Source organism: Molossus molossus, unplaced genomic scaffold, assembly GCF_014108415.1.
Source record: "Molossus molossus isolate mMolMol1 unplaced genomic scaffold, mMolMol1.p scaffold_m16_p_21, whole genome shotgun sequence".
NCBI classification, from domain to species: Eukaryota; Metazoa; Chordata; class Mammalia; order Chiroptera; family Molossidae; genus Molossus; species Molossus molossus.
In genome coordinates this window covers 9,008,531-9,035,711 of record NW_023425357.1, presented here as the reverse complement: position 1 = coordinate 9,035,711, position 27,181 = coordinate 9,008,531, and the positions used below count along the sequence as shown (strand labels likewise).

General features: G+C 49.7%; 1 protein-coding gene across 1 annotated transcript; it reads right to left on the bottom strand.

Moving 5' to 3' along the window:
- Window positions 1-20: 20 nt before the first annotated feature.
- On the bottom strand, window positions 21-27,181 carry NOVA2 (NOVA alternative splicing regulator 2). Its single transcript, XM_036275473.1, has 4 exons — window positions 27,055-27,181; window positions 17,882-18,025; window positions 11,968-12,134; window positions 21-1,449 (listed from the first exon to the last, which is right to left on the bottom strand). The coding sequence occupies exons 1-4, from the start codon at window positions 27,137-27,139 to the stop codon at window positions 367-369; spliced, it is 1,479 nt and encodes a 492-aa protein (XP_036131366.1). The 5' UTR covers window positions 27,140-27,181; the 3' UTR covers window positions 21-366.

The following is a 27,181-nucleotide window of genomic DNA, read 5'->3' as shown; positions in this document are numbered from 1 at the left end:
GAAAGAGAAAATAACGCTTTGTTTTCTATTAAAATCAACAAAATGCAATATATACAGATATCACACAGACCTGGGCCCGGGGAGAGGAGAGTCGGGCCCAGCAAAGCGTAGGGAGGAAGGAAGGAGGGGTCAGTTCAGGGCCAGGGAGGGAGCTTTGGGCTCCATCCCCAGCCATCTCTCAATCCTGCCTATGACTACCAGAAGGGAGGGGGGTGCAGTCAGACCTACCCCAGCCCCAATCCCAGGAGGAGCAGGACCACACCGAGCTGAGGTCAAGAGTTGGGGAGGAGAAGGAGGAAGAGGAGGAGGAGGAGCAGGAGGAGGAGGAGGGACAGGGGGGAAGGGCGGGAGCACACACCACAGGCCTCATCCCACTTTCTGGGGGTTTGAGGCCCTCACTCCCTGCTCGTAGGTGACCCGCTGGCTGATGAGGTATTGAGCGGCTTGCGTGGCCGCGGGGCTGCCCGTGATGGTGACCCGCCGGTTCCGAGTGCCTGGCAGGAACTCGCCCTTCTTGGAGATCTGGATTCGGGCGCCTGTCAGCTCCTGGTACTCCACCAACGTCTTGCCCCCCTTGCCCAGGATGGCTCCCACCAGGTTCTCAGGCACCGCAATCTCCACCAGCTCCTTGGCACTCTCAGCTGCCAACTTCTCTGCCGTTAGGAAGCCACCAGCTGCCCCAGCTGCAGCTGCAGCGGCCACCAGCGGGCCACCCCCTCCGCCTGCCCCACCACCCGCCCCGGCCCCAAGGTAGCCATTGGCAGCTGCGGCCAATGCAAAGGACCCCAGGGCTCCAGGTGGCGGGGGTGGAGGTGGGGCAGCCCCTCCGGCTGGCCCGGCCCCTGCCTCACCCGCGTAGGATGCCAGGAGGTTGGCAGCAGCGGCAGCAGCAGGGTTGGCACCGGCAGCCACTGCGGCCAGGACCCCGGAGGCTGCAGCCGAGTTGAGGCCCAGGCCGAGGGAGTTGGTGTTGTAGCCGTAACTGGCCAGCGTGTTAAGCGCCGTGCTGATGGCCAGCAGGTCGGTGCCCGAGAAGGCAGGCAGGGCGGCAGGAAAGGCGCCCACGCCCGCCAGCCCTGCAGGGCCCAGCAGGCCGGAGGCGGCAGCGGCCGAGGCAGCGGCCGCAGCAGGCAGCACGTCGGCGGGGCTGGCATACGGTGAGCCGGTGGGGTTGGAGTTGGCCACAGGGCCAGCCACGTTGGCGTAGCTGATGTTGAGGCAGCTGCTGCTCTGGGGGTCTTCCTGTACCTTCTGCACGATGGCACTCACGGCCTTGTGCACCTGCTCCGGTTCGCCGCTGACTGTCACCACGCGCTCCTGCAGGTTGATGCCCTCTGGCTTCTGGGACAGCTGCACCCAGGCACCCGACTGTTCCATCACAGCTTTCACTGTTGCGCCCCCCTTGCCGATGATCAGGCCCGCCGTGCTGTTGGGGACGATCAGCTTGGCCTGTGTGGAGCGAGCGGGAGGACCGTTAGGTGGTAATCGGAGCCTGGACAGTAACGTTAGTGTCATTCCCGCCCCCGCTCTCAAATGTCCCAAATCAGGGCCCTTGATAGGCACCAGTATGGGCCTACAGGCTGTTAAAAATGTCAGGATTTTTCCATATTGGTTAGTTAAAAAAGAGCTTGTACTCCAAGTCCCCTTGGTAGCCTTTCAGCCACCCTGTCCCATGCTGGCGTAGCTGATGTTGGAGGACCCCTTAAAGGTTTAATGGCTGACCCAGTGGGGGACCCCGGAACTCTGCCTCAAGCCAGCCACGATCCCCATGCCCTCTGGACCATTAATCCTCCTGAGCCCCAGAAAAGGCATCATTAGTCTCGCTTTACAGACAGGCCCCTTGAGGCCTAAGAGGTGAAGGGACTTGTCCCCAGGTCACCCAGACAGTTTGAAGGAGCTGAAATTCAGCCTCATGGATTCCTGCCCCATTGTGCTTCCCACCCTATAACACTGCGCCCTGCTTAATCTCTTTGTTGTTGTTATGGGCCTAATTATTCCTCTCCCCACCCCCATTCATATGTACAGCCCTAACCCTCAGTCTCAGTATTTGGAGATGAGGCCTATAAAAAGGTGATTGAGGCTAAGTGACTTCACTGGGGGGAGCTCTAATCCAACAGAAGAGGGGATTAGGACACAGGCACACACAGGGGAAAGACCACGTGAAGACACAGACAGAAGACAGCCGTCTACAAGCCAAGGAGAGAGGCCTCAGGAGAAACCAGACATCCCGACACCTTGATCTCCGACTTCTGGCCTCCAGAATTGTGGCAAATCAGTCCTGTTGTCTAAGCCATCAAGTCTGTGTTGCTCTGTCATGGCAGCCCTAGCAATCTAGTACAGCTGTCTTATCCGTGACACGAAGAGAGCAAAACCTTACATGAGAGAAGGCAGGGGGAGAGTTGGCCACTTACACATGGAGGTCCCCTCTTTCGTCCTCTGCAGCCACGAAACGGATCCATCTTAATTCCAGCGGGGATATTTCAAAATTAAACTTCTCCTTTCAGCTCTCCAAGAGGATTTCTACATAGAAATCCCTTCTTCCCAATCCTTCCTGCGGCCCCTCAGAACTGGGGATTCCAGCCCCTGAAGCTCTCATCTCTGCCTCTCCTCTCCACCCCCAAACTAGACCCTGTAGGTATCTGGGAAATTTGTGGGAGCAGTTTTGGTTGTTGCAACAACTAGGGGGCAGATCTGGGCATTCAGTGGGCAGGGCCACGGATGTTTGCACCCACAATGTGGGGGGGCAGCTTTTCACAACGAAGAACCGTCCCAGGTCCTCTATGACTTCTGAATGTCCTCCTGGAGAATCACATTGTGAAAAGTCTGTTTATAAATCTCTGAGCCCAGAGCTGAACCCCATGATGCATGTAAGTGCCAAGGATTTTTTAAAAATATGTTTTTATTGATTTCAAAGAGAGGAAAGGAAAGAGAGACAGAAACACCAGTGAGGAGGAACATTGATCGGCTGCCTCCTGCACGCCCTCTACTGGGGATCGAGCCTGCAACTCAGGCACGTTCTCTGACCAGAATCTAATCAGTGACCTCCTCGTGCACGAGATGACTCTCAACCAATTGAGCCACACTGGCTGGGCCCAAGTTTTTTTTTTCTTTTTTTCTTTTTTGCACAGCTTTAAGATCTACTGACATTCCCAGAAATGCAACTCTCAGTAAATCAAGGGAAGGTTGTATTTTGTTTTGCTCTCAACTTTACCAAGAGTATTTCGTCTTTTTAGAAAACCGCGACATCAGCAGTAATGCCAGTTGTATCATTTAAGTGTCCAATACCACCCTCTGGATCACTGCCTTTGTCGCTGTCTTACTCACTTAGGCTATGTTAGATGTGAGCAGCTGACTGTTCCGTTGTTTTTTCTACTGTGGGCCTGGCTGAGCATCTACATATTAAAATTCATCTGTTTTTGCCCTGGCCAGTGTGGCTCAGGTGGTTGGAGCGCTGTCTCATACACCAAAAAGTTGCAGGTTTGATCCCCAGTCAGGGTGTGTATGGGAGGCAACTGATCGAAGTTTCTCTCTTTCTCCCCCCCCTAAAATCAATAATAATCCTCAATAATCAATTTAATCCTCGGGTGAGGATTAAAAATAATAATAAAATTCATCTGATTTTATGACAAATCACCTTACTTACATTTCTCCTTTATTTAAAAAGCCTAATGAGATAAAGAAAATGTCCATCCGTGCAACAGAATATTATTTGGCAATCAGTTTCAACAAATGAAGTGCTGATAGATGCTACAACATGGATGAACCTAGAAAACATGCCATGTGAGCGAAGCCAGGCACCAAAGACCACATACTGTATAGCCATGTTCAGAACAGGCAAATCTATAGAGATAGAGTAGATGAGTGGTGGCTTAGGCCTGGGGGGGGGGTGAGTAGGGAGATTGAGGGGTGCTAGCTAAGAGGATCAAGGTTTCTTTTTGAGGAAATGAAATGTTCTGAACTTGATCGTGGTGATGGATGCACAGCTCCGTATCATGAAACTACCCGACTGCACTGTACTGTTAAAGAATCTAGCAAAAGCCCTGGCGGGTTTGGCTCAGCGGTTAGAGCGTCGGCCTGCGATCCTGAGAGACCCGGGTTCGGTTCCCGCTAAGGGCATGTACCTCGGTTGCAGTTTGTCCCCGGCCCTGGTTGGTTGTGCGGGTGGCAGCCACTCGATGTGTCCCTTTCACGTCGATGTTTCTCTCTCTCTGTCTGTTCCTCTCTCTCCCTCCCACTCTACCTGAACAAAAAATGGAAAAAATGTCCTCGGGTGAGGATAAAAAAAAAAAAAAAGAATCTCGCAAAAAAGATCTAGTTATGTTTCACATCTATATTTTATACATAATTTCTGAGAGTAAAGTGGGTAGGGGAAAGGTTTTAGGAGAAAGAGGACATTGGATCCGACAAGGCTGAGAACCACTCACTGTTCCACAGACTCTGTTCCCTGTTGATCTCTCTGACTTAGACTCTTCCCTCCCTCCCCCTTGCTGACTCCACTGCAGACACACACACCAGACTCCCTGCTGTTCCTCTAACTTGCAAAACTCAGCCCAGACTCAGAGGCCTTTGCACCTGCTGTTCCCTCACCTGGAACATTCTTTCCCAGAAAAGAAGGCTCACCTCCCCCTCTTCGTTCAGGTCTTGGCACAGATGCACCTCCTCAGAGAGGCCTTCCCTGACCGCCCAATTATCAACAACCTGTTTATTTGCCTTTTTTATGTCCCTAGCATGGACACCTCAAGCCTCATATCCAACTGCTAATCTCACAGCTCTAATAAGATGCTGAATGGACACCACAAACCTAAAAGTCCAAAATTCAACCTCTCATCTTTTTCTTCAAACATGTTTCTGCCATCATCTTCCTCATCTCAGTACATGAAAAATGCATCCTCCCATTACTCGGGCCCAAGACTAGGTGTTCTCTCTTCCCCTCACACTCAACATCCCATCAGCAGACCTGTCGGTTCTACCTGTAGAAATTTATCCTGGGTCTTCTGGACCAAAAGAGACAATCAGGTGTGACAACCAAATGCGATAAATGAAAACTGAATCTTGGATAGAAAAATACACACTCTTTTGTTCCTGCATTTTGGGACCAAAAAAAAAGGAAGAAAAATACATACTCTATAGGTATAAATGCTAGTTTGGGGCAATTAGAATATAGACTTTGTTAGATAATAGTATGGGATTAGTAATTTTCATAGGTATAATAATAGTAATATAATAGTATGGAAGACTGTCCTTGTTCCTGAGAAATATATGCTGACGTATTTAGGGATGAAGAGTCATACAGTCTTATTTTCAGATGAATCAGCAACAAGCAAACAAAAAAACCAACGTGTGTGTGTGTGTGTGTGTGTGTGTGTGTAGAGATAAAATAAATGTTAACAACTGGCGAATCTAAGGGCAGTGTACAGGGAGTTCATGGTTCTGTTTATTATTATTTTTAAAAACTTTTTATTAATTTATTTTTGTTACAGATGTTTCTCCTCCCCCCCATTGACACCCCTTTATTATTTTTAAAATTTTCTTTATTGATTTTAGAGAGAGAGGAAGGGACAGGAAGAGAGAGATAGAAACATCGATGAGAGAGAACATTGACTCGCTGTCTCCTGCATGCCCCCCACCGGGGATCCGGCCCACAACCTGGGCATGTGCCCTGACCGGGAATTGAACTGGTGGTGGCATGGTCCACGCTCAACCACTGAGCTACAATGGCTGGGCCATGGTACTGGTCTTTAAACATTTTCAAAATAAAAAGTCAGGAGAAAAGAAAAAAAAAATCTATATATCTATATCTATATATCTATATCTCTATCTCTATCTCTATATCTCTATCTCTATATCTATATCTATATATCTATATCTATATATCTATATCTATATCTATATATCTATATCTATATCTATATATCTATATCTATATATCTATATCTATATCTATATCTATATATCTCTATCTCTATATCTATATCTATATCTATATATCTATATCTATATCTCTCTATCTCTATCTCTATCTCTATCTCTATATCTATATCTATATATCTCTATCTCTATCTCTATATATCTATATCTATATCTATATCTATATCTATATCTATATCTATATCTATATCTATATCTATATCTATATATCTATATCTATATATCTATATCTATATCTCTATATCTCTATCTCTATATCTATATCTATATCTCTATCTCTATATCTATATATCTATATCTATATATCTATATCTATATCTATATCTATATCTATATCTATATCTATATCTATATATCTCACACTCCCTTTCCCGCTTCTATGCTTGATTTTTATTCATAGCACTTTTCACTCTCTGATATCCTATATATTTTATTTATTTATTAAAAACTTTTTTCATTTAACCAGTTTTTATTTTTATTGCATTTATTGGGTGACACTGGTTAATACAATTATATAGGTTTTAGGTGTAGAATTCTATAACACATCATCTGTATATCGTATTGTGTATTCACCACCCCAAGACAAGTCTCCCTATATATTCTATTTATTTACTTCTTTTCTTTTCTTTTTTTTTTTTTAAATCTTCACCCGAGGACACTCTTCCATTCTTTCGCTCAGATAGAGTGGGAGAGAGAGAGAGGAAGAGAGAGAGAGAGAGAAACATCGATGCAAAAGGGACACAAGTGGCTGCCACCCACACAACCCAACCAGGGCCGGGGACAAACCGCAACCAAGGCACGTGCCCCCAGCGGGAACTGAACCCGGGTCTCTCGGGATCGCAGGCCAACGCTCCAACCGCTGAGCCAAACCGGCCAGGGCTATTTACTTATTTTCTATTTCTGACAGAAGATTTACCTTCTTCTGTTGAAATAATTGAATTTATGATCCACCAGAGTATAAATTTTTGTCTGTGATGTTTACTCCTGGGTTCTCAGTGCCTGGAGGAGTGCCTGGTACATACTCAGCAAAGGGCGGGTGAAGGAATGAATGAATGAATGGGCGAAAGAATGAATGATGATATGCCCAAAGGACCAAGCAGGAGTAAAACTGGATAGAGGCAACCAGGTGTGTATCACCTGGTGGTGGTGATGGTGGTGGTGGTGGTGGTGGTGGTGGTGTGTGTGTGTGTGGTAGGATGCTGTACATTTGGGTTATCAAACTCAGCCCTATCATATAAGTTTTCTAGATTAATAGAACATTCTGATTTATCATATGTGAAGCATGCAAGTTTTTAAATTTTGGCAACCTCTTAAAAAATGTCTAAGGACCACTGTGTAGTAGCCAGGCCACCAGTTGTAGTCTGCGTACACATACCCCTGAAAAGCTGCCTTGGACTCTGGAGACACATACTCAGGTTCAAATCCTGGTTCCATTACTGATGCTGGGCAAGGGATTTACTCTCTTTGAGACTCAGATTTCTCATCTGTAAAATGGGGGTATTCATACCTCCTCCACTGGATTATTGTGAGGCCCAGTTGAGATCATGCATAAAATGATGATCTTGGAATCCAAGCTAGGCCACAATTGGCCAGAAATGAATATGGCTGTCCTTCAGGTGACTCACAGAGCCTACCACTGCCAGGATACACCTGGCTACCTTCCTTCAGTCACGTTTCTGCTTGGCACCTGTGGGCATGTCATCATACATTCATTCAAACAAGCAACCTTTGCTGAGCATGTACTATGTGTCAAGCATAGGGTGCCCCATGAGTATGCAAGTAGTACGTGCCCGCAGCAGGTACTCAAAAAATGATTGTTGATATTGTTGCCTCACAGACAGACCTAGATTTAAATCTCACATCTGTGTCACAGCCACTTTGGAAAACAGTCTGGAAGTTTTTTCAAAAGATTAAACACAGATTGATCCTGGGACCTAGCAATTTCACCCCTAGGTATATACCCAAGAGAACTGAAAACGTAAGTCCACACATATGTTCATTAACAGCATTCTTTATAATAGCTAAAAAGTAGGAACAACCAAAATACCTATCAATCGATGAATAGACAAAATGTGGTATAGTCAGCACCGATGGCGTGGTTCAGTTGGTTGGAGCATTGTCCCATACACCAAAAGGTTGTGGGTCGATTCCCAGTCAGGGCACATTCCTAGGTTGTGGGTTTAACCCCTGGTCTGGGTGCCTACAGGAGGCAACTGATTGATGTTTTTCTCTCAAATCAGTGTTTCTCTCTCAAATCAATGAACATATCCTCAGGTGAGGATTTAAAAAATGTGGTATATCCATGCAATGAAATAGTATTTGGTCATAAAAAGGAATGAGGTTTCGATATGTGCTACAATATGGATGACTCTTGAAAACATTATGTTAAGGGAAAGAAACTAGACACAAAACCCCACATAAATATAATTTAATTTATATAAAATATCCAGACTAGGCAAATTCATAGATACCAAAGTAATCAGTGGTGGGAAGGGGCTGGGGGGGCACGAGGGGGAATGGAGAGTGACTGTTAATGGGCATGGGGTTTCTTTTTGTGGTGATGAAAAATGTGTTGGAATTAGACAGTGGTGATCAATGCATACCTTTGTGACTATACTAAAACCACTGGATTATGTACTTTAAAATGGTGAGCTTTACGGTATGTGAATTATATCTCAATAAAACTGTTATTTCCAAAACGTCATCAGAAAATAAGAAGTCTGACAAGTGAAGGGGGTAGAACAAAAGAATGCACAAAACCAGACCCGACAGCAGAGGTGTTTCACATTTCAGAGCAGTAGGGAAGGATAGGATCTTATCACCCAGGAAACTGATCACCAAGAAGCAAATGTCTTCAGCTCTCTGTGTTTCAGTTTCCTCATCTCCTACACTGACATAACCCCAGCTACTCCATACAGTGATTGGCAATATTCGATGACTATAGTGACTGCCTAGTGCCTGGCAGAAGGGAATCCCCCAGAAAACAGTAGCCGCCTTCCTGATAGGCCCCAAGTGGAGAACCACAGCATCTTAGAGAGATCTGCAGGGGCAGTTCAAGGACCCTGACATCTCAGGATGTTAGAACAGTAGAATCTTAGAATAATATATGCCTAGAATCCTGGAATCACAGAGCCATTGAACTGTAGGCATTTTGGAGCTAGAAGGACCTCAGAGACCATCTGTCCCAGTAATTTGCAAGTCTGGAGATGTTAAACTAATAGTAATAACAACAATAGCAATAACTACAGGAATAGCAGCAGCAGCTAATGGTGCTTACCATGTAAACTTTCATACAACCCAACAAGGTATGTACTAGTATCATCACTTTTTATAGATTGGGAAGTAAAGGCACAGAGAGGTTCAGTAACTTACTCAAGGTCACACAGAGAGTGACCAGTAGAGTTAGGATCTGATCCCAGACCAGAGTCCACATTCAGATTCCCAGGCCTTAGCCCCAGAAATTCTGATTCAGGGCGGGGACCCTGGAAGACATATTGTAAGCTACCTTGATAATTCAGATACCAGCCAGGGCCAGAATCACCAGTCTAGCAAAACTGGTGGTCCTTAGGCCATAACCAGCTGATAGCAGTGTTTTAAAATCACAGCTCACCTTTAAAAATCCGTTTATTTCAAATATTTCTGGCTTCTTTTGAAAAATTTAGATGATGTGGCAACACTATGTCCATATTCCCAAAGGGCATGTATCAAGTGCAGTTGAGTAGTGGCTGCCCCTGTTAAGGGGTGGCATTATATCTCTATGATGAGGCCTTGGTCCTCAGTCCTTCATGTTCCCTTCCTGAATCTTGGAGGCATTTCAATTTATAATCCCTGGTTTGGCCTAGCTTCCACACAGTAAAGAAAGGGAAATTGAGGCTTATAGAAGGGAAGAAGACCCAGACTAATACAGCAAATTCAAGGCAAAAAGGGAATAGACAGACCTGTCCCCTGACTCAAAAATCTCACAATAACAATAACAATAGCTAACTTTTTTGTTTGTTCATCCTCACCCAAGGATATTTTTTCCATTGATCTTGAGACAGAGTGGAAGGGAGGGAGGGAGGGAGGGAGGGAGGGAGAGAAAGAGAGAGAGAGAGAGAGAGAGAGAGAGATGAGAGAGACACACATCAATCAGTTGTCTTCCGCACACACCCAACCAGGGCTGGGGATTGAACCTGCAACCCAGGTACATGCCCTTGCTTGGGAATCTATGCTCCAATCACTGAGACACAACACACAACGGCCAGGGCAACAGCTAACATTTTTTGGGGGAACTTTCTATGCATTAGGCATACATGCTAAGTACTTTTCAAACATCAGTGAACACTAACTACCACTCTTAAGCAGGTACCATAATAAAGCCCATTTTATAGATGAGAAAATGAGGCATGGAGAAATCAAGTCACTTGCTCAAGGTCACACAGGTAAGACGTATCAGAGTAAGATTCAACTTAACATTTGACCCCAGAGTCTGGGCCTTCCGTCATTATCTCACTCATTCTTCGGAATCCTGGAGTAAGAAGGTAGGGGGGAAAGCCTGGTTCTATAAGCCTTTGATTCCACTATCTCAGAGTTCCTGAGGATTAGGGGGTGGGGTGGGAGGCTCAGGCACGGATAATGCTGACCCCATTTTCCCTGAAACATGTACAAACTCTTGAACCAGGATTCCTTATGGCAGTGACCAAAGTGGAGGGAAGAGGTAATACATTTGCCTTCCTATAAACCGTGGGGAAGCTGTGGCCTGCTGGTGGGAGAGGCTGGCAGGGCGCAAGGAGCGGAGCCGCTTCAGCACCAAGGACAGCGGTCGCGCTCCCAGCCCCAAGCCCGCAGTACTTTTTGGGAAGATCTGCTTACTGGGCAGCCTTCTTCCAAGGCCTTCCGACCACCGTTTCTCCACGAGCTTGGGGGAACTCACCCCGTGGCTTTCCCCCACCTCAGAGCAACAAGAATGACCAAGAATTCCAGCTTCCCTTTACCAAGGCCCTCTGTTTTTTTCCAGGTAGACATTAAGGAGCCCTCACAAGTGGCCGGCCTGCCTGCCGGGGGCTTCTCGCCCCGCGCAAGTGCAAGAATATGAGAGCGACAGAGGGGAGAGAAGACGGACGCGTGCGCAGTTAGCCCCGCGTTCCCCGCCGCTCTGGCTCCTACCCTCAGGACCGTGCTGCCAGGGGCTCTGCTGCAAGCCCACCTGCCGTGGTCATGGCAACCGGAGAGGCCTGGGAAGCTATTGGTCCGCTCCCGGCCACGCCCCTCCGCCACCGCTTCCCCGTAACTGAGGCAACCGAGAGACGCTGCCCTCCTCCTTCCCTCCTTGCATCTTTTCTGGAGAGGGCTGTGTAGGAGAGGAACCCGCCCCCTCTCTCGCCAACGAAGCAACATTTCTCCAAAATGGTGGCTATACCCATCCAATAATTAATGGAGAGAGGGAGTCTGCGAGGCTAAACTCTTCTGGATGTGGATGGGCTGTCGCTGAGGTCACTTCCGGTGGGAACAGGAAGTGGGAGGCAGTTTGGGACAATGGGATGAGATGGAAGGGAGAAGTGCATCTAGAGTCCCAGGAAGAATGGATAAGTCGGGGGCAGTGGGCCAGATTCTCCCAGACCTTCACACTCTCTCTTAATCAGGAGGTCTGGAGTCCCTGGGCTGACTCCCTAATAATCATACTGACCACCACCATGCATTTATTTATTTATTTTTAAAAATTCTAACCAGAGGATGTTTTTCTATTTATCTTCAGAGAGAGTGGGAGGGAGAGAGAGAGAAACATCAATGTGAGAGGGACACAGCGACTGGCTGCTCCCCTGTCGACCCCAACCAGGCCGGGGACAAACCGCAACCGAGAATCGAACCCCCGACTCATTGGTCCACGGGCCGACGCTCTAACTGCTGAGTCAAACCGGTCAGGGCCCACTATCATGTATTTAATTGATAAACATTACATCAGCATTATCCCATTGAACCCCCATAATAATGCAGTGATGGGAGAAGTGTCATTTTCCGAACCTCACCAGCTTTACAGAAACCCAATCTGCCCCTGCTGACCTGCTTGGCTCTGTCGGGATTCATTGTGGTTTGGGGTTGAAGGATGTTGACCACCTCAGGTTTGGTCATCGCTTGTGGGATTTCTCGGACCTTCTCGGCAATAAAGCTGTGCACAGCATTCAAGGCCTCTGCTGTGCCCTGTACCAGGCATACTCGCTCTGTGGTTCCTGTTGGGCAAGGAAGAGACAGGCCCCATTTAATGGCAAAAGAAAACTGAGGTCCAGAGAGTGGTCACATGGTAAGCCTGGGCAAGCTGGCATGGGCTCCCAGGCTACGGTGGGTAGATGGGAGAGTGAGTGGAATCCCTGTTTTATAATCTGCACTTCATTGCCCTCCCTTGAAACAACCCGAGGGGATGGAAGAATGATGCTTAAGTGCTTTGTGATGCCCACAGCAGCCCTGGGCAGGGGAGACAGGGCTCAGCTGCCTCTTCCCAGTCCTTGCTGGCTCCCGGTTGCTTTGGCAACCATTCACTCACTCCCCCCTTCGAGAAGCAGGAGAGCTCAGGCCTGCAACGGTTGCCACAGTAACTGGAACCCCCTTATCGGTCTGGCTGGCCGGGTCCTCAGCCCACCCCCAGGGGGACGAGGGACGAGGCCCTGTTGCCATGACAACCCCTGAAAGCCTGCAGCGAGGGCCTCTGGGCTTTTGGAGAGGATGGGGAAGGGCTGGGGGATGGGGTAGACAGAAAAGAGGCCTGAGTGCCTGCCTCGACCCACCAGATGGAGGGCTGAGGGGTGGGGGAGGGCACGGGTGTGGACACAGGGAAGAGCAGAGGGGGTCAAAGGCAACTCATGGAAGGGTAGGCACTGGGAGACTGGGTGCCTTAGCTGGAGATTCTCCAGATAATTGGCTATGGCTCTGACCTGGGCATCATTACTGTGTGTGTGTGTTAGGGGGTGAGCAGCAGGGAGAAGAGAAGCTGACTGTGGCTGGTGTTGGGATAAGTGTGTGGGAGAGACATTCTGGGTGACACTGTGAGCAGTGTGAGTATATTTGTGAGTCTGGGTGAGTGGTATGTGTGTGTGTGTGTGTGTGTGCATGCACGCATGTGTGTGTATACTTGGGCAGGACTGGTTAAATGATCTTTATCTGTGTATATGTGTACAAGAGAAAGAGCAGGAGAGATGAGATATAAACAGACTGCATGACACAGTGATTCCAGGAAAGAGGTTTGTGTGTACTCTTGTATGTGAGAAAGACTTTGGGTGTCGCTGGGATGTTCAAGATTAAGTATATGATGAGAGTTTGAGGGAAAGAAACAAAGAGTCTCACGAAGTGACACCGAGGCTTTATGATGAATGCGTATCACTTTGAAACTCTGTGACAGTGTGTGTGTCTGCCTATGTGTGTGTACAGGTGTGTAAGGGAAAGAGACAGCTAGACACCCTAGGTGTTCAAAAGATTTTGGATGATGGGTGTGTGGTTTTCATGTATATATGACTGTGTGTATAGGACATAGACAAAACTGTGACTGATGTGTGTGAACATAAGAAAGAGACCATCAGGCAGACCCAGGTGTCAGGATGTAAGACTGTTTGGAGGACGGATGTGTTTGTGTGTGTGTTGAGTGTATGTATTATAGCCAGACAAAGAAGACTACTATGACTGGCTGGTCTGAGAATGTGAACTGGCCATGTTTGGTATGTGGGACACGTGTGTGTCTCTCCCTAGGTGGAACTCTCTCTGTAGGACCAGTGAACTCCTTGGTTCTATAAAGTCTTGAGTGTGCGCCAGGCTCCGTGTGTCTGCATGTCTGGGACACTTGGGGTGAGTGTCCAGTGTCCTGTGGGCATTCTAATGAGGCATGCTGATGCTACCTCTCTGACCTCTCACTTGCCATCTCTCAGCCTGGCATGCCGTGTGTGGGTATCATTGTCTTGGGTCACTTGTGTAGTTGACATCCTCCATCCCCTTTGGGCTGCTATTCCTCACTCTTACTCCCTTCCACCCCAGAACAATGGCTTGGTCTGAGCCAAGGGTGAGTCAGCGAGCAGGCTGCCTCCGTCTGGGTGTAAATAGGAAAGGGTGTGGGTCAGGGTGGGAACTGGGGGGGGGGAGGTTCAAGGTGACCCCAGGGAGAGCCTGGGTGAAGTGGCATGGCTCTCCATCACTGGGTGGTCCCCCTCCAGCTCAGAGAGTCTGTGATCTCCCACTCCCTTGTAGTTCTTAACCCTGGCCACAGGGGCTTTGGGTGCTCAGTTAAACTCTGCAAGAATGTCCAATGATAACAGCTGCTGCTTACATAACACCCAGCGCCCAGCACCACTCTCAGCACTTTATATACATTTGTTCATGTTAATATATCGGGCAGACAACATTATTATTCCTGACTTACTGCCAAGGACACTGAGGCATAGAGGAGCTTGGGGTTTGTCCACGTCCACTCAGCCCGCAGTGAAAGGCCAGGACTGTGAACCCAGGTGTCTGGCTTCAGAGTCTGAGCTTTTAACCACTGAGCCACCTGTAGTAAATTTGGGGTGTGTGACGTATGTATGTAGGTGGGATGGAAAGGGGCATACCAGGATTGCAGTTTTGCCTTTGTACGTTTCTTTTTTTTTATCCTCACCCCAGGACATCTTTGCATTTATCTTCAGATAGAGCAGGATGGAGAGAGGGAGGAAGAGACAGAGAGAAACATCGATGTGAGAGAGACATATCAAGTGGTTGCCACCTACATGACTCCAAACGGGGTCGGGGACAAACTGCAACCGAGGTACGTGTTCTTAGCGGGAACGGAACCTGGGACTCTCTGGTCCACGGGCTGATGCTCTAACCTCTGAGCCAAACCGGCCAGGGTGCCTTTGTATGTTTGACAGTAACAAAGAATATGTATGAATTTATTAAGTAGTCACTTAGGATTTCGCACTTTGGAGCAAATATATTATAAATCAATGAACTTTTTAAAAAAATGTGCATGCCTGTGTTTTCCCCTGTGAGTAGCGTCCAGGGCTTCAGGTGGCTGCTCACACCCAGGAGTTTAGGATTGCGAGGGTGTCCAGGTGAGTGCACAGGAGTCTGTGTGGCTTCAGGCCACGACTTGCCTCTTTCTGGGTCTCAGTGTCTCCATGGATGATCGGAAAGGATTGAATCTGGGACTTAGGGTTTCCTATACCAAGGAGGGGACCCTCTTTGTGTTCTGCCCCTCCCCTGAGGTTAAAGGCCAGGTAGGTTTCATAGTAGACACACAGTGCAGTATATGTGTTTGTGTGCGAACTTACTAGGCCTACGGACCCTTTCCATCTCTCACCTGTTCTCTCTGCTTCAGCCACACTGAATAAACTACCCTCCCCCCAAGCCTTTGAACACGTTATTTCATTTCCTGGAACACCCCTCACTGCTCTTTACCTAGCTCACTTTTACTTATTGTTCTGGGCTCCTCCTGCAGGAAGCCCTTCCTGACCTCCCTCGGCTGAGTGGAGTGCCCCATCTGGGCTCCCAGGATCCTTTGAGCTTCCCCATCTAGCTCTGACCAGTCTGGATCATCACTCATGCTGGGTCTGTCTTCCATACTGGGATGTGAGGTTTGAGGTTTGAGAGGACAAGGCTGGGGCATCTCAGTGACTGCTGAGTCCCCATCTCTGTCCAGCACAGGGTGGCAGAGAGGAGTTGCTCAGAGTATGTGTATATGTGAGTGTGTGGGCTGGAGGGGTATGGGGGAAACTGGGCCAGGGCAAAAGAAAAAAAGGGGATTTGCCTGGTTTCCTGGACTGTTTTCTAAACCTCTTGCCAAAGCTGCTTACTGGGATGGGATGTGGGCAGGATGGAGGGGAGGGGGAAGGAGAGAGAGAGAGACAGAGAAAGAGAGAGACAGACAGACAGACAGAGACAGAGAGAGAGAGACAGAGAGAGAGAGACAGATAGAGAGAGAGACAGAGAGAGACAGAGAGAGAGAGAGAGAGAGAGAGAGAGAGAGAGAGAATATGAATGTGTGCTGACCCTGGGCTCCAGCTGTGGTGTTTGACCTAAAAAAATCCAATGAGATTAAGGATGAACTACAACCAGTGCTGGCCAAAGGTGCAATAATTCGGGGTGGGGAGGTGCTTCCCTGGATTCCTGGATATTGAAGTTCAGGCACTGGACTTGGGAGAGACACACTGAGGGGGATCAGAGAGAGTAAGGGGGTGTTGAAAAATATATAAATTGGGGAGGGAGATAGAGATGGAAGAGATGCCGAAAAAAGTCTGGGTTTGGAGAGAGAAAAAACAAAACAAAAACAAAACAGCCCTGGCCGGCTTGGCTCAGCGGTTAGAGCATGAGCCTGTGGTCCAGAAAGTCCTGGGTTCGGTTCCCGCTAAGGGCACGTACCTCGGTTGCAGTTTGTCCCCGGCCCTGGTTGGGTCGTGTGGGTGGCAGCCACTTGATATGTCCCTTTCACGTCGATGTTTCTCTCTCTCTCCCTCCCACTCTATCTGAACAAAAAAAGAAAAAATGTCCTCGGGTGAGGATAAAAAAACCCCCAAAAACCCAAAACAACACACAAGGGGGCTGAGGCTTAGGAGAAGGAGAGAACACAAAGGGGGAGAGGGGCAAGCAGAGGCAGAAGGACACGAGGGGCAACCCCAGCAGACGACCTCACTGAGGGGTGCTCCTGAATATTGGTTGAATGGGTGATTGAACAGAAATAGTTGGGAGAGCAAGAGAAAGAAAAATGAGAGAATATGAGAGGTGGAGAGAAAAGAAAAGATGGGGGTAGAGATGGGAAGACAGAAAGGGAGGAAAAGCGGAGGAGACGGAAAGGGAAAAGCAGACAGACAGACAGATAGACGGCATGGGAGACTAAGAGAACAAGATGAGCGGGATTGCCCTGGCCGGTTTGGCTCAGTGGTTGGAGCTTTGGCCCAAAGAGTCTTGGGTTTGATTCTGGTCAAAGGCATGTACCTCAGTTTCGGTTCAGTCTTGGCCCTGGTTGGGGTTGTTCGGAAGGCAACCAATCAATGTGTCTCTTTCACATCGATATCTCCCTCCCTCCCTCCCTCCCTCCCTCCCTCCCTCCCTCCCTCCCTCCCTCCTACCCTTCTACTCTATCTGAAGATAAGTGGAAAAATAACCTCAGGTGAGGATTTAAAAAAAAGATGAGCAGGATATCCAGGCAGAGCCAGAGACAGCGAGGGGCCGATGAGAATGGCGATGAAGGGAACAAAAAGTGACAAAGACAGAGACAGAATGAGACAGAGACACATAAAAATGACAGACAGCCCTGGCCCACGAGCTCAGTGGTTAGAGTGCTGGCCCGCGCACCAAGGGGGTCACAGGTTCCATTCTTGGTCAAGGTCACGTGCCTGGATTGCAAGTTGATCCTGGCGCAGGTTGGGGCTCGGGGCGCATGTGGGAGGTAACCAATTGATGTGTCTGTCTCACATCAATGTTTCTCTCTTCCCCTTCCCTCGTCCTTTCCACTCTCTCTAAATATCAATGAAAAAAATACCCTAGGGTGAGGATTAACAACAACAAAAGAATGACACAGACCAAAAAATCAGTGAGACTCAGATCTGGCAAGATGGGGTGACAGAGAAATCCAAAGGGGAAGAGTACAGGGAAAGGAGTGGGGGTGTGGGTGACACGATGGCTGGCCCCCCAGACCCCAAGGAACATCCTAACACCTGCCTCCCTGCCCCTCCCCACAAGCTCCTCCAACTGACCCACAGGGGCAGGTGTGTGGGAAGGGGCACATCTGCCAGCACATCATGCAAATGAGCTCATGAATATGCAGCAGGCCTATTGTCTTGCCCTGCCCCCACCCCCATCTGCTCTCAGGCCTGGCCCCAGGGGCTGAGGGCAGCTCTGTTCCCCCCTTATGGGGAGGGGAGGACCCCCACCACTCTCAGTGCTCCTGGGGCAGCCCTTCCCCCTCATCCAGGGTCCAGGTGGGAGAAGTGGGAGGCCTAGGGCAGAGTCCTGGGCAGGGGCTTACCAGGATAGAAGTCTTTGGACTTGGAGAGCTTGATGGTGGCTCCTGTCTCCTTCTGTAGCTGCACGATGGTCTGCCCGCCCTTGCCAATGATGGAGCCCGCTGCGTAGCTAGGGATCAGCACCTTCAGGAAGTATTCACCTTCCTCTGCGGGGCACATGGCAGGAGGAGAGTCACGGGGGAGGGGAGTGGCAGAGGGGTCTTCACCTTTAGAGGGTACCCCTTCTTCAGGCACCTGTATGGGGTGCCCTAGGAAACCACTGGGATCACAGTAACATACAGGAGCAATGACCATAAGAATAGCAGAAAGAAAAATAATTATGATCATTCATTCCTTCATTCCTTCATTCATTCCTCCCCTCATTCATTCCAAGTTACCGAGCACCTGCTATGTGTTTGGCACTGTGCTAGTGAAACAGCCATGAAAAAACAAAGCTCCCTGATCTCACACGTAAAATGTGCCCGAAAGAATTTTAGTGATTCAGCCAAGAGCTTGCACAGCTCCGTTCTTCTAGAGGGGGGAGACAGACAGGATGGTTTGTGTCAGACTGTGGTAAGTACTAGAAAACAAAAAGAGGCAGGAACAGAGATGGAGAATGGAGGGCTGCACCGTCAGACCCAGCGGCCAGGAAAGCTGTCCAGGAGAATGTGGCTTTTTCTTATCAGACACTCTACAGCACCTAATGTGTGCTAGACTCTCTCCCAAGTATATACAAATACCAGTTCTTTTCATTTTCACATTGATGTAATGAGGGAGGTACTTAAACAAAAACAAAAACCATTCTACAGATGAGAAACATAGGTGAAAAAATTGCCCCAGTTCACACAGGGCTGAGATTGGAAGCCAACTTGGCTCCAGAGTCCATGCTCTGAACCATTATGATACACTGTCTCCTGGCTGTGGAGGAGGGAACAGAACCATGTGGCTAAGCAGAGGAAGAGCAAGTGCAAAGGCCCTGGGGCGAGGTTATGCCTGGGTTGTTTCAGAGAGAGTGAGGCGGCCCATGGGGCTGGGGCTGAGTGAGAGAGGAGGAGAGTGGGAGGAGATGAGGGCTCAGAGGGGTGGTGTTAGTGGTGGGGTGTTCAGGCTTGTGGCCCATAGAGAGGTCTTTTGTTTCTACTCCAAGTAAGATGGGAGCCACAGAGGGCTCTGAGCAGAGGATGTGATCTGACTTCAAGAAGATCCCTCTGACATCAGGAGGGGAGCAGACTGTGAGAAGTAAGGGTGGAAGCCCTGTGGGGAGGTAACTGCAGAGGTCTAGGTAGGAGGTGATGGTGGTCTGACTGTTGGATGCAGCGAGGAGAGAGGGGAGGAGGGTTGGATTCCGGAGACGGTCTCAACACTCACTATGGCCCTGGCGCTGTGCTGCTTTGCAAGACTGATATCACCCATTCCTCACAACCTACCAGTGAAGTGGGTAGAACGTGCTCCATTTTTACAAAAGAGGAAACAGGTACAGAGGGACTCAGAGAAGGAAAGGCACCAGCCCAAGGTCACCAGCCTAAGGGCATCAAGACAGTTGCTAGGCTGAGATTCAAACACAATTCTGCTTCATTCTTGGCCCTGCCGGTGGCCCAAGACCAATGCGTTCAAGGACAGTCAGTGTCAAGACTTGAGGTGGCAAGGTGGTGCCAAGGGCTTTGGCTCCTCTTTGTTACGGGCCAACTTTCTTGGTCACGTGTAAAGCACTTTGTTAATGTAGCCTCCTGCCTTCTAACCAAGCTGTTGCCCCTAAGTCCTTCCAGGGTACAAATTCTGGAGGCCTCTCAACCCGAGTCCCTTGGTGACTTGGCCCCGCCCACCTTCCTAGCTTCAGGTCCTCATCTTTTTCTGTGGGCACTAGACACACTTTCCTTTTTGTTCCTCTAACGTTTCTTCCTGATCCCACATCAGGGTCTCTGCACATTCTCTTTGCCTGGAACTAACCCCCCCACCCCCAGTGAATTCCTCTTGTCTTCAGTTGCCCCCTCAAATGCCTCTTATTCTTGAAAGCTTTTCTCGAACTCTGAGGAGGGGATGTATTCAGGGCCATGTGTCACAGAAGGCCACTGTGGGTCATGTCACTAGAGCTCACCCTTGTGTCCCAGGGACTCACCAGTGCCCATCAGTAGTGGGCATGCAATAAACACCAGGGGTTAAAAGGGGGGAGCCATGTCATTCTGTTTCCGAAGTTTAAGGTCTTAAACCATCCCCTAGTGGTTTTCAACTGTTTCTTTTAAGCAAAGGAAACCTATTTTCAATGTTCTCCATGAAACCCCAACATACAGAGCAGATAAAAGAGAAACTGCAGGTAAAAGTGGGGGCAGGGGAAGGGGCTGGGAGCCCTGCCCATCTCCACCTGGTCCCTTAAGATGGAAGGTTCTGGGTTCCCTGATGTGTTAAGATGGGGATCTGAGGGAAAGGGGTTGGATGTGGCTGTAACTGCATGGGGAGGGGGTCCAGAATTAAGGGGTTTTCCTGAGCCCAAGGCAATCCTCTTAAACTTGTCTAATCAGACAATTAAGCCTATTAGGTAATTAGCTCCCCCCAGGGTGCCTTCCCATCAATCATCCTGACCCTCCCCCCAATTCACTTTCTTCCCTGGGCTCCCAGAGGAAGCCCTGCCCCTAAACCCAGTACAGAGGTGAGGGCTAGCTCCCCGGCTCTGGAAGGTTCAAAAGAAAGGTTCAGTAACAGGGAGATCCAGCCCCTCTCACGAGGGCCCGGTCCTCTCTCATTCTCTGACTCCATTCCCCATCTTCTCTCCAGCCAGCTTCCTTCTTGAAGAAGGAAGCTATTCCTCTGCTTTGAAGAAAACTGGGTACTCCCCACCCCATTTCCTGTGCCCTTTCTAATACTTCCCAGGTTTTGTTAGAATTCCCAGAGGAAATGGCGGAAACAGCCCTAGACTGAGTGTGAATTTTGTCACTGACAGTCTGTGTGACCTTGGGCAAGCCACCTCACCTCTTTGGGCCTCAGTTTTCTCATCTGTACAATGGGGACATGTCATCACTACCTCACAGTGTTATTGTCGTTAATTAAATGATAAATCGTAAAGTGCCTAGGGTGGTCTCAGGCATATAGAGCGCTTGAGAAATGTTAGCCATCATCATCATCATTATTTTTATACTCCTCATCCAGTGATATATTTCTATTAATTTTTAGAGAGAGAGAGAGAGAGAAATATTGACATGCGAGAAACATTGATTGGTTGCCTCCTGTATGCACCCTGACCGGGGATCGAACCTGAAACCTTTTTGGTGTATGGGATGATGCTACAACCAACTGAGTCACATGGCTAGGGTTAGTTATTATTACGTGCTTCATGAATACAAGTAAACTTCTCATCACAGTGTCTGGCACATGGTAACTGATCTATAAATGGGGAAATGAGCCTGTAAAGTTTGGGGGTTTTTGGGGAATACGAAAAGGAGGGGAGACCCCACTTCGTCTATCACCACCCCCTCTACGGGTGCCCCGGCTTTTCCTGCTTCTTGGAGAAGGAATGTCTTCTCAGTGGAGACCCTGCTCCCATTCCCCTGCCTTAGCATCTCTGCCACCTGCTTGAACTTTGCCCTTCTTCCATCCCCCTGTGCTATCATTTCCTGCCTTATTCTCTCCCCTTCCCTCCACCCTCTAACAAACCCTTCCTGGACACCCACTACATGCCAGACCTTATTTTACAATTTTTTTTCTCAATCTTCACTGGAGAATATGTTCCTATTGATCTGAGAGAGAGAGAGAGAGAGAGAGAGAGAGAGAGAGAGAGAGAGATCGGTTGCTTTCCCTATTTGCCCTAAAGGGGGATTGAACTTGCAACCTAGGTATGTGCCCTGACTGGGAATTAAACCGAAACCTTTGGTGCCAACCAACCAAGCCACATGGCCTGGGCCAGGCCTTGTTTCAGGTGCTGGGGATATATCAGGGAACAAGACAGGCGGTCCCCTTCAATCACCTCACTTTTTTTATTTTAAGTCCTCACCTGAGGATATTTTCCCATTTATCTTCAGATAGAGTGGGAGGGAGGGGGAGAGAGAGAGGGAGAGAGAGAAACATTGATGTGAGAGGGACACATCAACTGTTTGCTTCCTGCACAACCCTGACCAGGGCTGGGGACGAACTGCAACCGAGGTACCTGCCCTTGACTGGAATCAAACCCATGACTCTTTGGTCCGTGGGCCGGTGCTCTCTAACCACTGAGCAAACCAGCCAGATCCACTTACTTTTAACATTTGTGTTGTTCCCCATTCATTAAAGTGCATTCATTTAAACATACACTGGTGAAAAAAAGTTTGTCCGTGGACCCTCTTAAACTATCTTTAGGATCTGCATGTCCTTCCTATTTGGGGGGTACTTTCCACCTGTGAGTCCCACTTCTCCTGGGAAAAAGTCAGGCCTCTACTTCCCAGCCTGCCTTGCAGCAAGGGGAGACACGTGACCTCAGCTGAACCTGGAGCCCCCAAGCCTCACACATCCCACCCCGTTTGAATAGCCAAGGCTCTGCCTGTGGAAAAGTTCTTCCTTCTACTGAAGCAGAATCTAGATGCCAGAACTTTCCACCCCCTCTTAGCTCTTTCCTTGGGGTCCGGGCAGCCCCCTCTACTCATGACAGGGACTGAAGAATGAAAGATGCCAACCTCAGTTCTCCTGGTTAAGGTATTTCCACCTTGGGAAGGGCTCTTTCCTTTTCTAGTCCTTCCGAGCCTCTGGGCTCCCCTCCGCTTTGTGTGCCCACCCTCCTCAGGAGTGTTTCTGAAAGCTTTCAAAAGGCAACCAAAAGCCCCTACCCCCTTTCTAAATAATGTTTACCTGCCCCCCAAATCTGGGGTGTGCTGGGGTAAAAGGGGCACTTTTTACCACCAGAGAGTTGACCCTGAAAGATAACTGGTCTGGAAGGGGGTCATTCATGACAAAGGTAGGACTGAAGGGTGTATATTGTAGAGGCATTGTTTTCAGTGACAATATGTCGGGGGAGGCAGAAGTTGGTACCTGCTGTGGTCAGGGGGTCAGGGGTGGAAGCGTCACGTGCTCTGTGGAGGTCTGAGGAGGCTGGGGTGTGGTGCTGACATTGTCATAGGGGCGTGTGAGGATGCTGCAGGTGACAGACAGGAGGTGGTGAGGGTGAGGTGTGGGAGGGCACAGCTGGGGAGGGCTGGACTTCAGGCCCGTGATGTCTTCCTGTGAATGACAGTGTTGCCTGTTGGTGTGAGAAGCAGTAATACTACTGGAGCGTGTCCCTGAAGGGATGCGATGCTGTTTGTGTGGTGACACTGTCTCTGAGTGAGAGAAAGGTGGGTGGGGTTGACTTCCCTGGCGGGGGTTCACCGTTGAGTGGCAAAACAGTACTATGACATGCTCAGTGGCAATAATAATAATAACAATAGCCCTGGCCGGTTTGGCTCAGCGGTTGGAGCATCAGCCTGTGGACCAGAGTCCTGGGTTCGGTTCCCCTAGGGGCATGTACCAATAATAATAATAATAATAATAATAATAATAATTAATAATAAATGGCAGCTGTTGTTTATTGAGTGATTACCATCTTCCAGGCCTGTGCTGTGTGCTTCATATACACAATCTCATTTAACCCACACAACAGCCTGGAGAGGCAAGGGACATCTGACAGTCTCCATTTTTCAGATGAGGAGACTGAGGCTCAAGAACAGTGAAATAACTTGCCTGAGGGACCCACACTGAGCACACGACAGTGATGAGACGGACCCTGGAAGGTCTCATGCTAGGGCCCTTAACCCTGGAGCTGCTGGCTTTGTGTCAAAGAGTGAGGGATGCTGGGATCAAGACCTGGCTGGTGTAAGCGATGTTTGGGCGTGAGGTGTGTGTGTGTGTGTGTGCAGGGAAGTTTCTGTTTATATATGGGGGTGACAGAGTTGGAAATATAGTCAGAAGTATAAGGGCACCTTCAGAGTTATCATCAGTACTCAAGGGGGACACTCTTTGTTACTGTCCCCAGAATGGGGTCATTTGTTTCTCCTAACCGGAGCTTTCATCCAACTTCTCACCCAATACCTCCTGTCCTTAGTGCCTCATCTCCCTCCCACTGGCATCTGCCTGCCAGTCACAGTGCCCAGAAGGCAGTTTGAACAGCCATCATCTCCCCTATCAACCTCCAAGAATTGGGCAGGAGTGGCAGGCTGGTGCCATGAGCAACGACTCAATCTGCCCATTTTGCCATAACTTGCTGTGACACCCCAGAAGAGCCCCTCATCCCTCTGAGCTCATTTCCTGACCTGAAAATGGGGCTCACTACAGTATCTACCCACACACTGGAGCCAGCCTCCAGAGTTTGAATCATGCCTCTGCCTCTTATTAGCTGACTGACTTCGGGCAACTTACTTAACCTCTCTGTGCCTCAGTTTGCCATCTGTAACACATAACATAACAGAGCTGTAAGGATTCAACGATCGGTCCGTACCAAGTATTTTCCGTAATTATTCTTGGCACACTGTAGACCATCAATGTTAGCCACCATTGTAGTTTATTATTATTATTACATCATAGAGCGTTGGAAGAATTAAATGAAATACTGCACGGAAGGCATTAGGCAATTATTCTGGTAGCTTTTATTATTATTTTCATTGTGGTTATTGTTATTTCCATTTGGCAGATGGTAGTAACACTGAGGCTCAGAAGAGGAGTAAGGTTGACCCAACATCCCACAGTCATGAAAGTATTATTGGGAGAAGCCCTCACTTTTGCAATGCAAGTCCAGGACCCTTGCCCAGCCCTGCCCCTGAGTGTTTCTGTAAGTGGAGGATTGTCCCTTTGCATTTCTGGGCCTCAGTTTACCCACGGGTCAATGGGAGGGTAGGCGAGGCGGCAGTCTGGAGGAGTGGGTCCCAAAGGGCTCACCCTAGTTTTCCTGCTGCTGAGAGTTAAGCGCATGAGCTCTGGAACCCAGCACCTAGGGGTGACTGGATCCCAGCTCCACCAATGGTGAGCTGTGTGACTCTGGGCAAGTGGCGTTACCTTCCTGAGCCTCAGTTTTACTCATCTGACAAAGCAGCTCCCTGGAGAAATTTCTTGGGAAATGAACCCATATCTCAGAGTCTGACTCAGAGTAGGGTGCCAAGTTCTTGGACCTGACCATCTTTGGCAGACAGGCCGTGCTGCTCTGAGTGATCTGATTTGGAGCATCTCAGCCCCTTTAAGAGAAGAATGGGATGCCCCTCCCCCTCACCAGCAGGGGTGGGGCTGGACTGCCAGGCTGGGCTCAGGGACCACCTGGGTCCCTGACCCTCTCTGGGACTGGGAACGGCGGTGGGACAGGAAGGAGGGAAGGAAGTCGGTGGGGCCATGTTCATGTATATACTGGGGGTGGGGGAGCAGGAAGAAGGACAGGAAACTGGCTCCCAACCCTTCCCCCAACTTCCCTTTCCTCCAATTTCTGCTGGACACCCTCATAAGCAGTCAGGGGGTCCCTGATTCCTGTCCCACCTGGACAGAGGTGGGGGGAGTGCTGGGATGGAAGGAGAGACTCGACTGTTCATATGAGGGGAGGATGTGGGAGGTCCCCGCCCGACCCACTACAGCGCCAGGCAGCGGGAAGGGTGCACTCTGCCTGAGGCCATCCCGCTCCCATCCGGAGGAAAAGGCCAGAGGAAGTGGAGATTTTGGCCAAGGTGACCGCCACGGGGAGTGGCTTGTGTGCTCTGGGGTCTCCCCCCTTCCAGGGACCTAATGGGCTGGGCTCTAAGGACCCCAACAAACCCTGCCTGCTCCCTGAGACATACACCTAGCATTCCCAGCTTGTCTTTTATTCTCTGGTACACATCCCTCTTCGGGTCACACACACAGTGAGGACCCCTCTTGTCTTACACACACACCTTCTGTGGTGTCACACATTCAGTCATTACACACACACCCACACACACACTCCCTCGATATCCACACACACAATCATCCCTACCTCACAGGTGTCACACACTCAACCATTTCACACACACACCTCTCCCCTTGTTACAAATATATACACGCTTGGGTGTCATACACATGCACATTCCCTTTTCACACCCCTGAGGTGTCACATGCACATGCTCCCTGTTCCCTGTCACACACCCTCAGAGCCCCAACCACTCCCATCATACACCCACCTCCCCTTGTGGCACACACCCCCTCTGATGTCACTGTTGCACACCTCCATGTGTCACACCCAGCCACATATTCTCTGGAGTCACACCCACACCATTTTCTTGTCACATACCCTCACTAGCTTCTCCTGGTCCCACCCCAGCCCACCCTAGACATGCCTGTGTCACACACACTGAACTGCCTCCCCCGGGCCACACAGCCTCTCATGGCTCACACCCAGAGCCAGCCTATTCGGCGTCTCCCACACACCCGCTTGCATGTCACACACACCCTCTCACTTATGTATCACACTCTACCACAGCCTCTTTTGGGGTGACATGCATACACTTTCCCTGGTTACACATACCGACTCCTTCAAGGGTCTCAAACATGGATCCCAGCCCCTCTCATCTCGCCCTGTCTCTTACACACACACACACACACACTTTCTTTCCTGTCATATCCATGATCCCTAATGTCACACATTCAGGGCTTACAAGGCCCACACAGCACACATGTGTGTGAGCACACAGACACACACCTGTCCCAGCCACACATTCTTCCACCTAGCTCTACACACCCACCCTTTCCTCCATCTCACCCAACACACCCACCCAGCTTGTCCCCACGCACAATTCTGCCGATGGCCCACACACACCTCCCTCCGGGACAACCCTTGCTCAGGACATCCCCAGGGAAGGAGGCTGGAAAGCTCCGGGTCCACAGGCCTCCTCTACTCCTTCCCCTCCCCCGCCAGGACACGCCAGCCCGGGAACACCCCTGCCCCGAAAGGGTCACATCACACACCCCTCAAGGACACAGACGCCGGCTCAGAGGGACCCACGCCCCCCATCCTTTCCGCCCCCCCCAAGGACACTTACCACCCCCTCCCCCCAACCCCTCTAGTCGCAGACAAAGCTCCCAGCCCCGGGCAGAGGCCAGAAGAGGAGGGGATCCGGACCCTCCCCAACTCCCCTCTCGGTTCCGGGTCTAGGGAGGGGTGCCCTTTCCCTCCCTAGAGCCCTTGCACCTGCCAACGGGGGGGAGAGGAGGATGGAGAAAGGTGAGGCCCCCTGCTCGCTCCCCAACCCCGAGCGCAGCCCTTTCTCACCTCCCGTGTTGCTGCGCTTGGTGCAGACCACCTCGGGGGGCGTTTCGAGGGGCCTCTTGCGGGAATCCGGGGCCTCGGGCTCCATGGGGGGGGCCTGGGGCGGCGGCTGCTGCTGCTGCTGCTGCTG

Coding starts and splice junctions, on each gene's coding strand:
- NOVA2 (XM_036275473.1), bottom strand. CDS start 27,139: ATGGAGCCCGAGGCCCCGGATTCCCGCAAGAGGCCCCTCGAAACGCCC. Junction 18,026..27,054: donor CAAGCGCAGCAACACGGGAG/GTGAGAAAGGGC, acceptor TGTGCCCCGCAG/AGGAAGGTGAATACTTCCTG. Junction 12,135..17,881: donor GTCCAAAGACTTCTATCCTG/GTAAGCCCCTGC, acceptor CTTGCCCAACAG/GAACCACAGAGCGAGTATGC.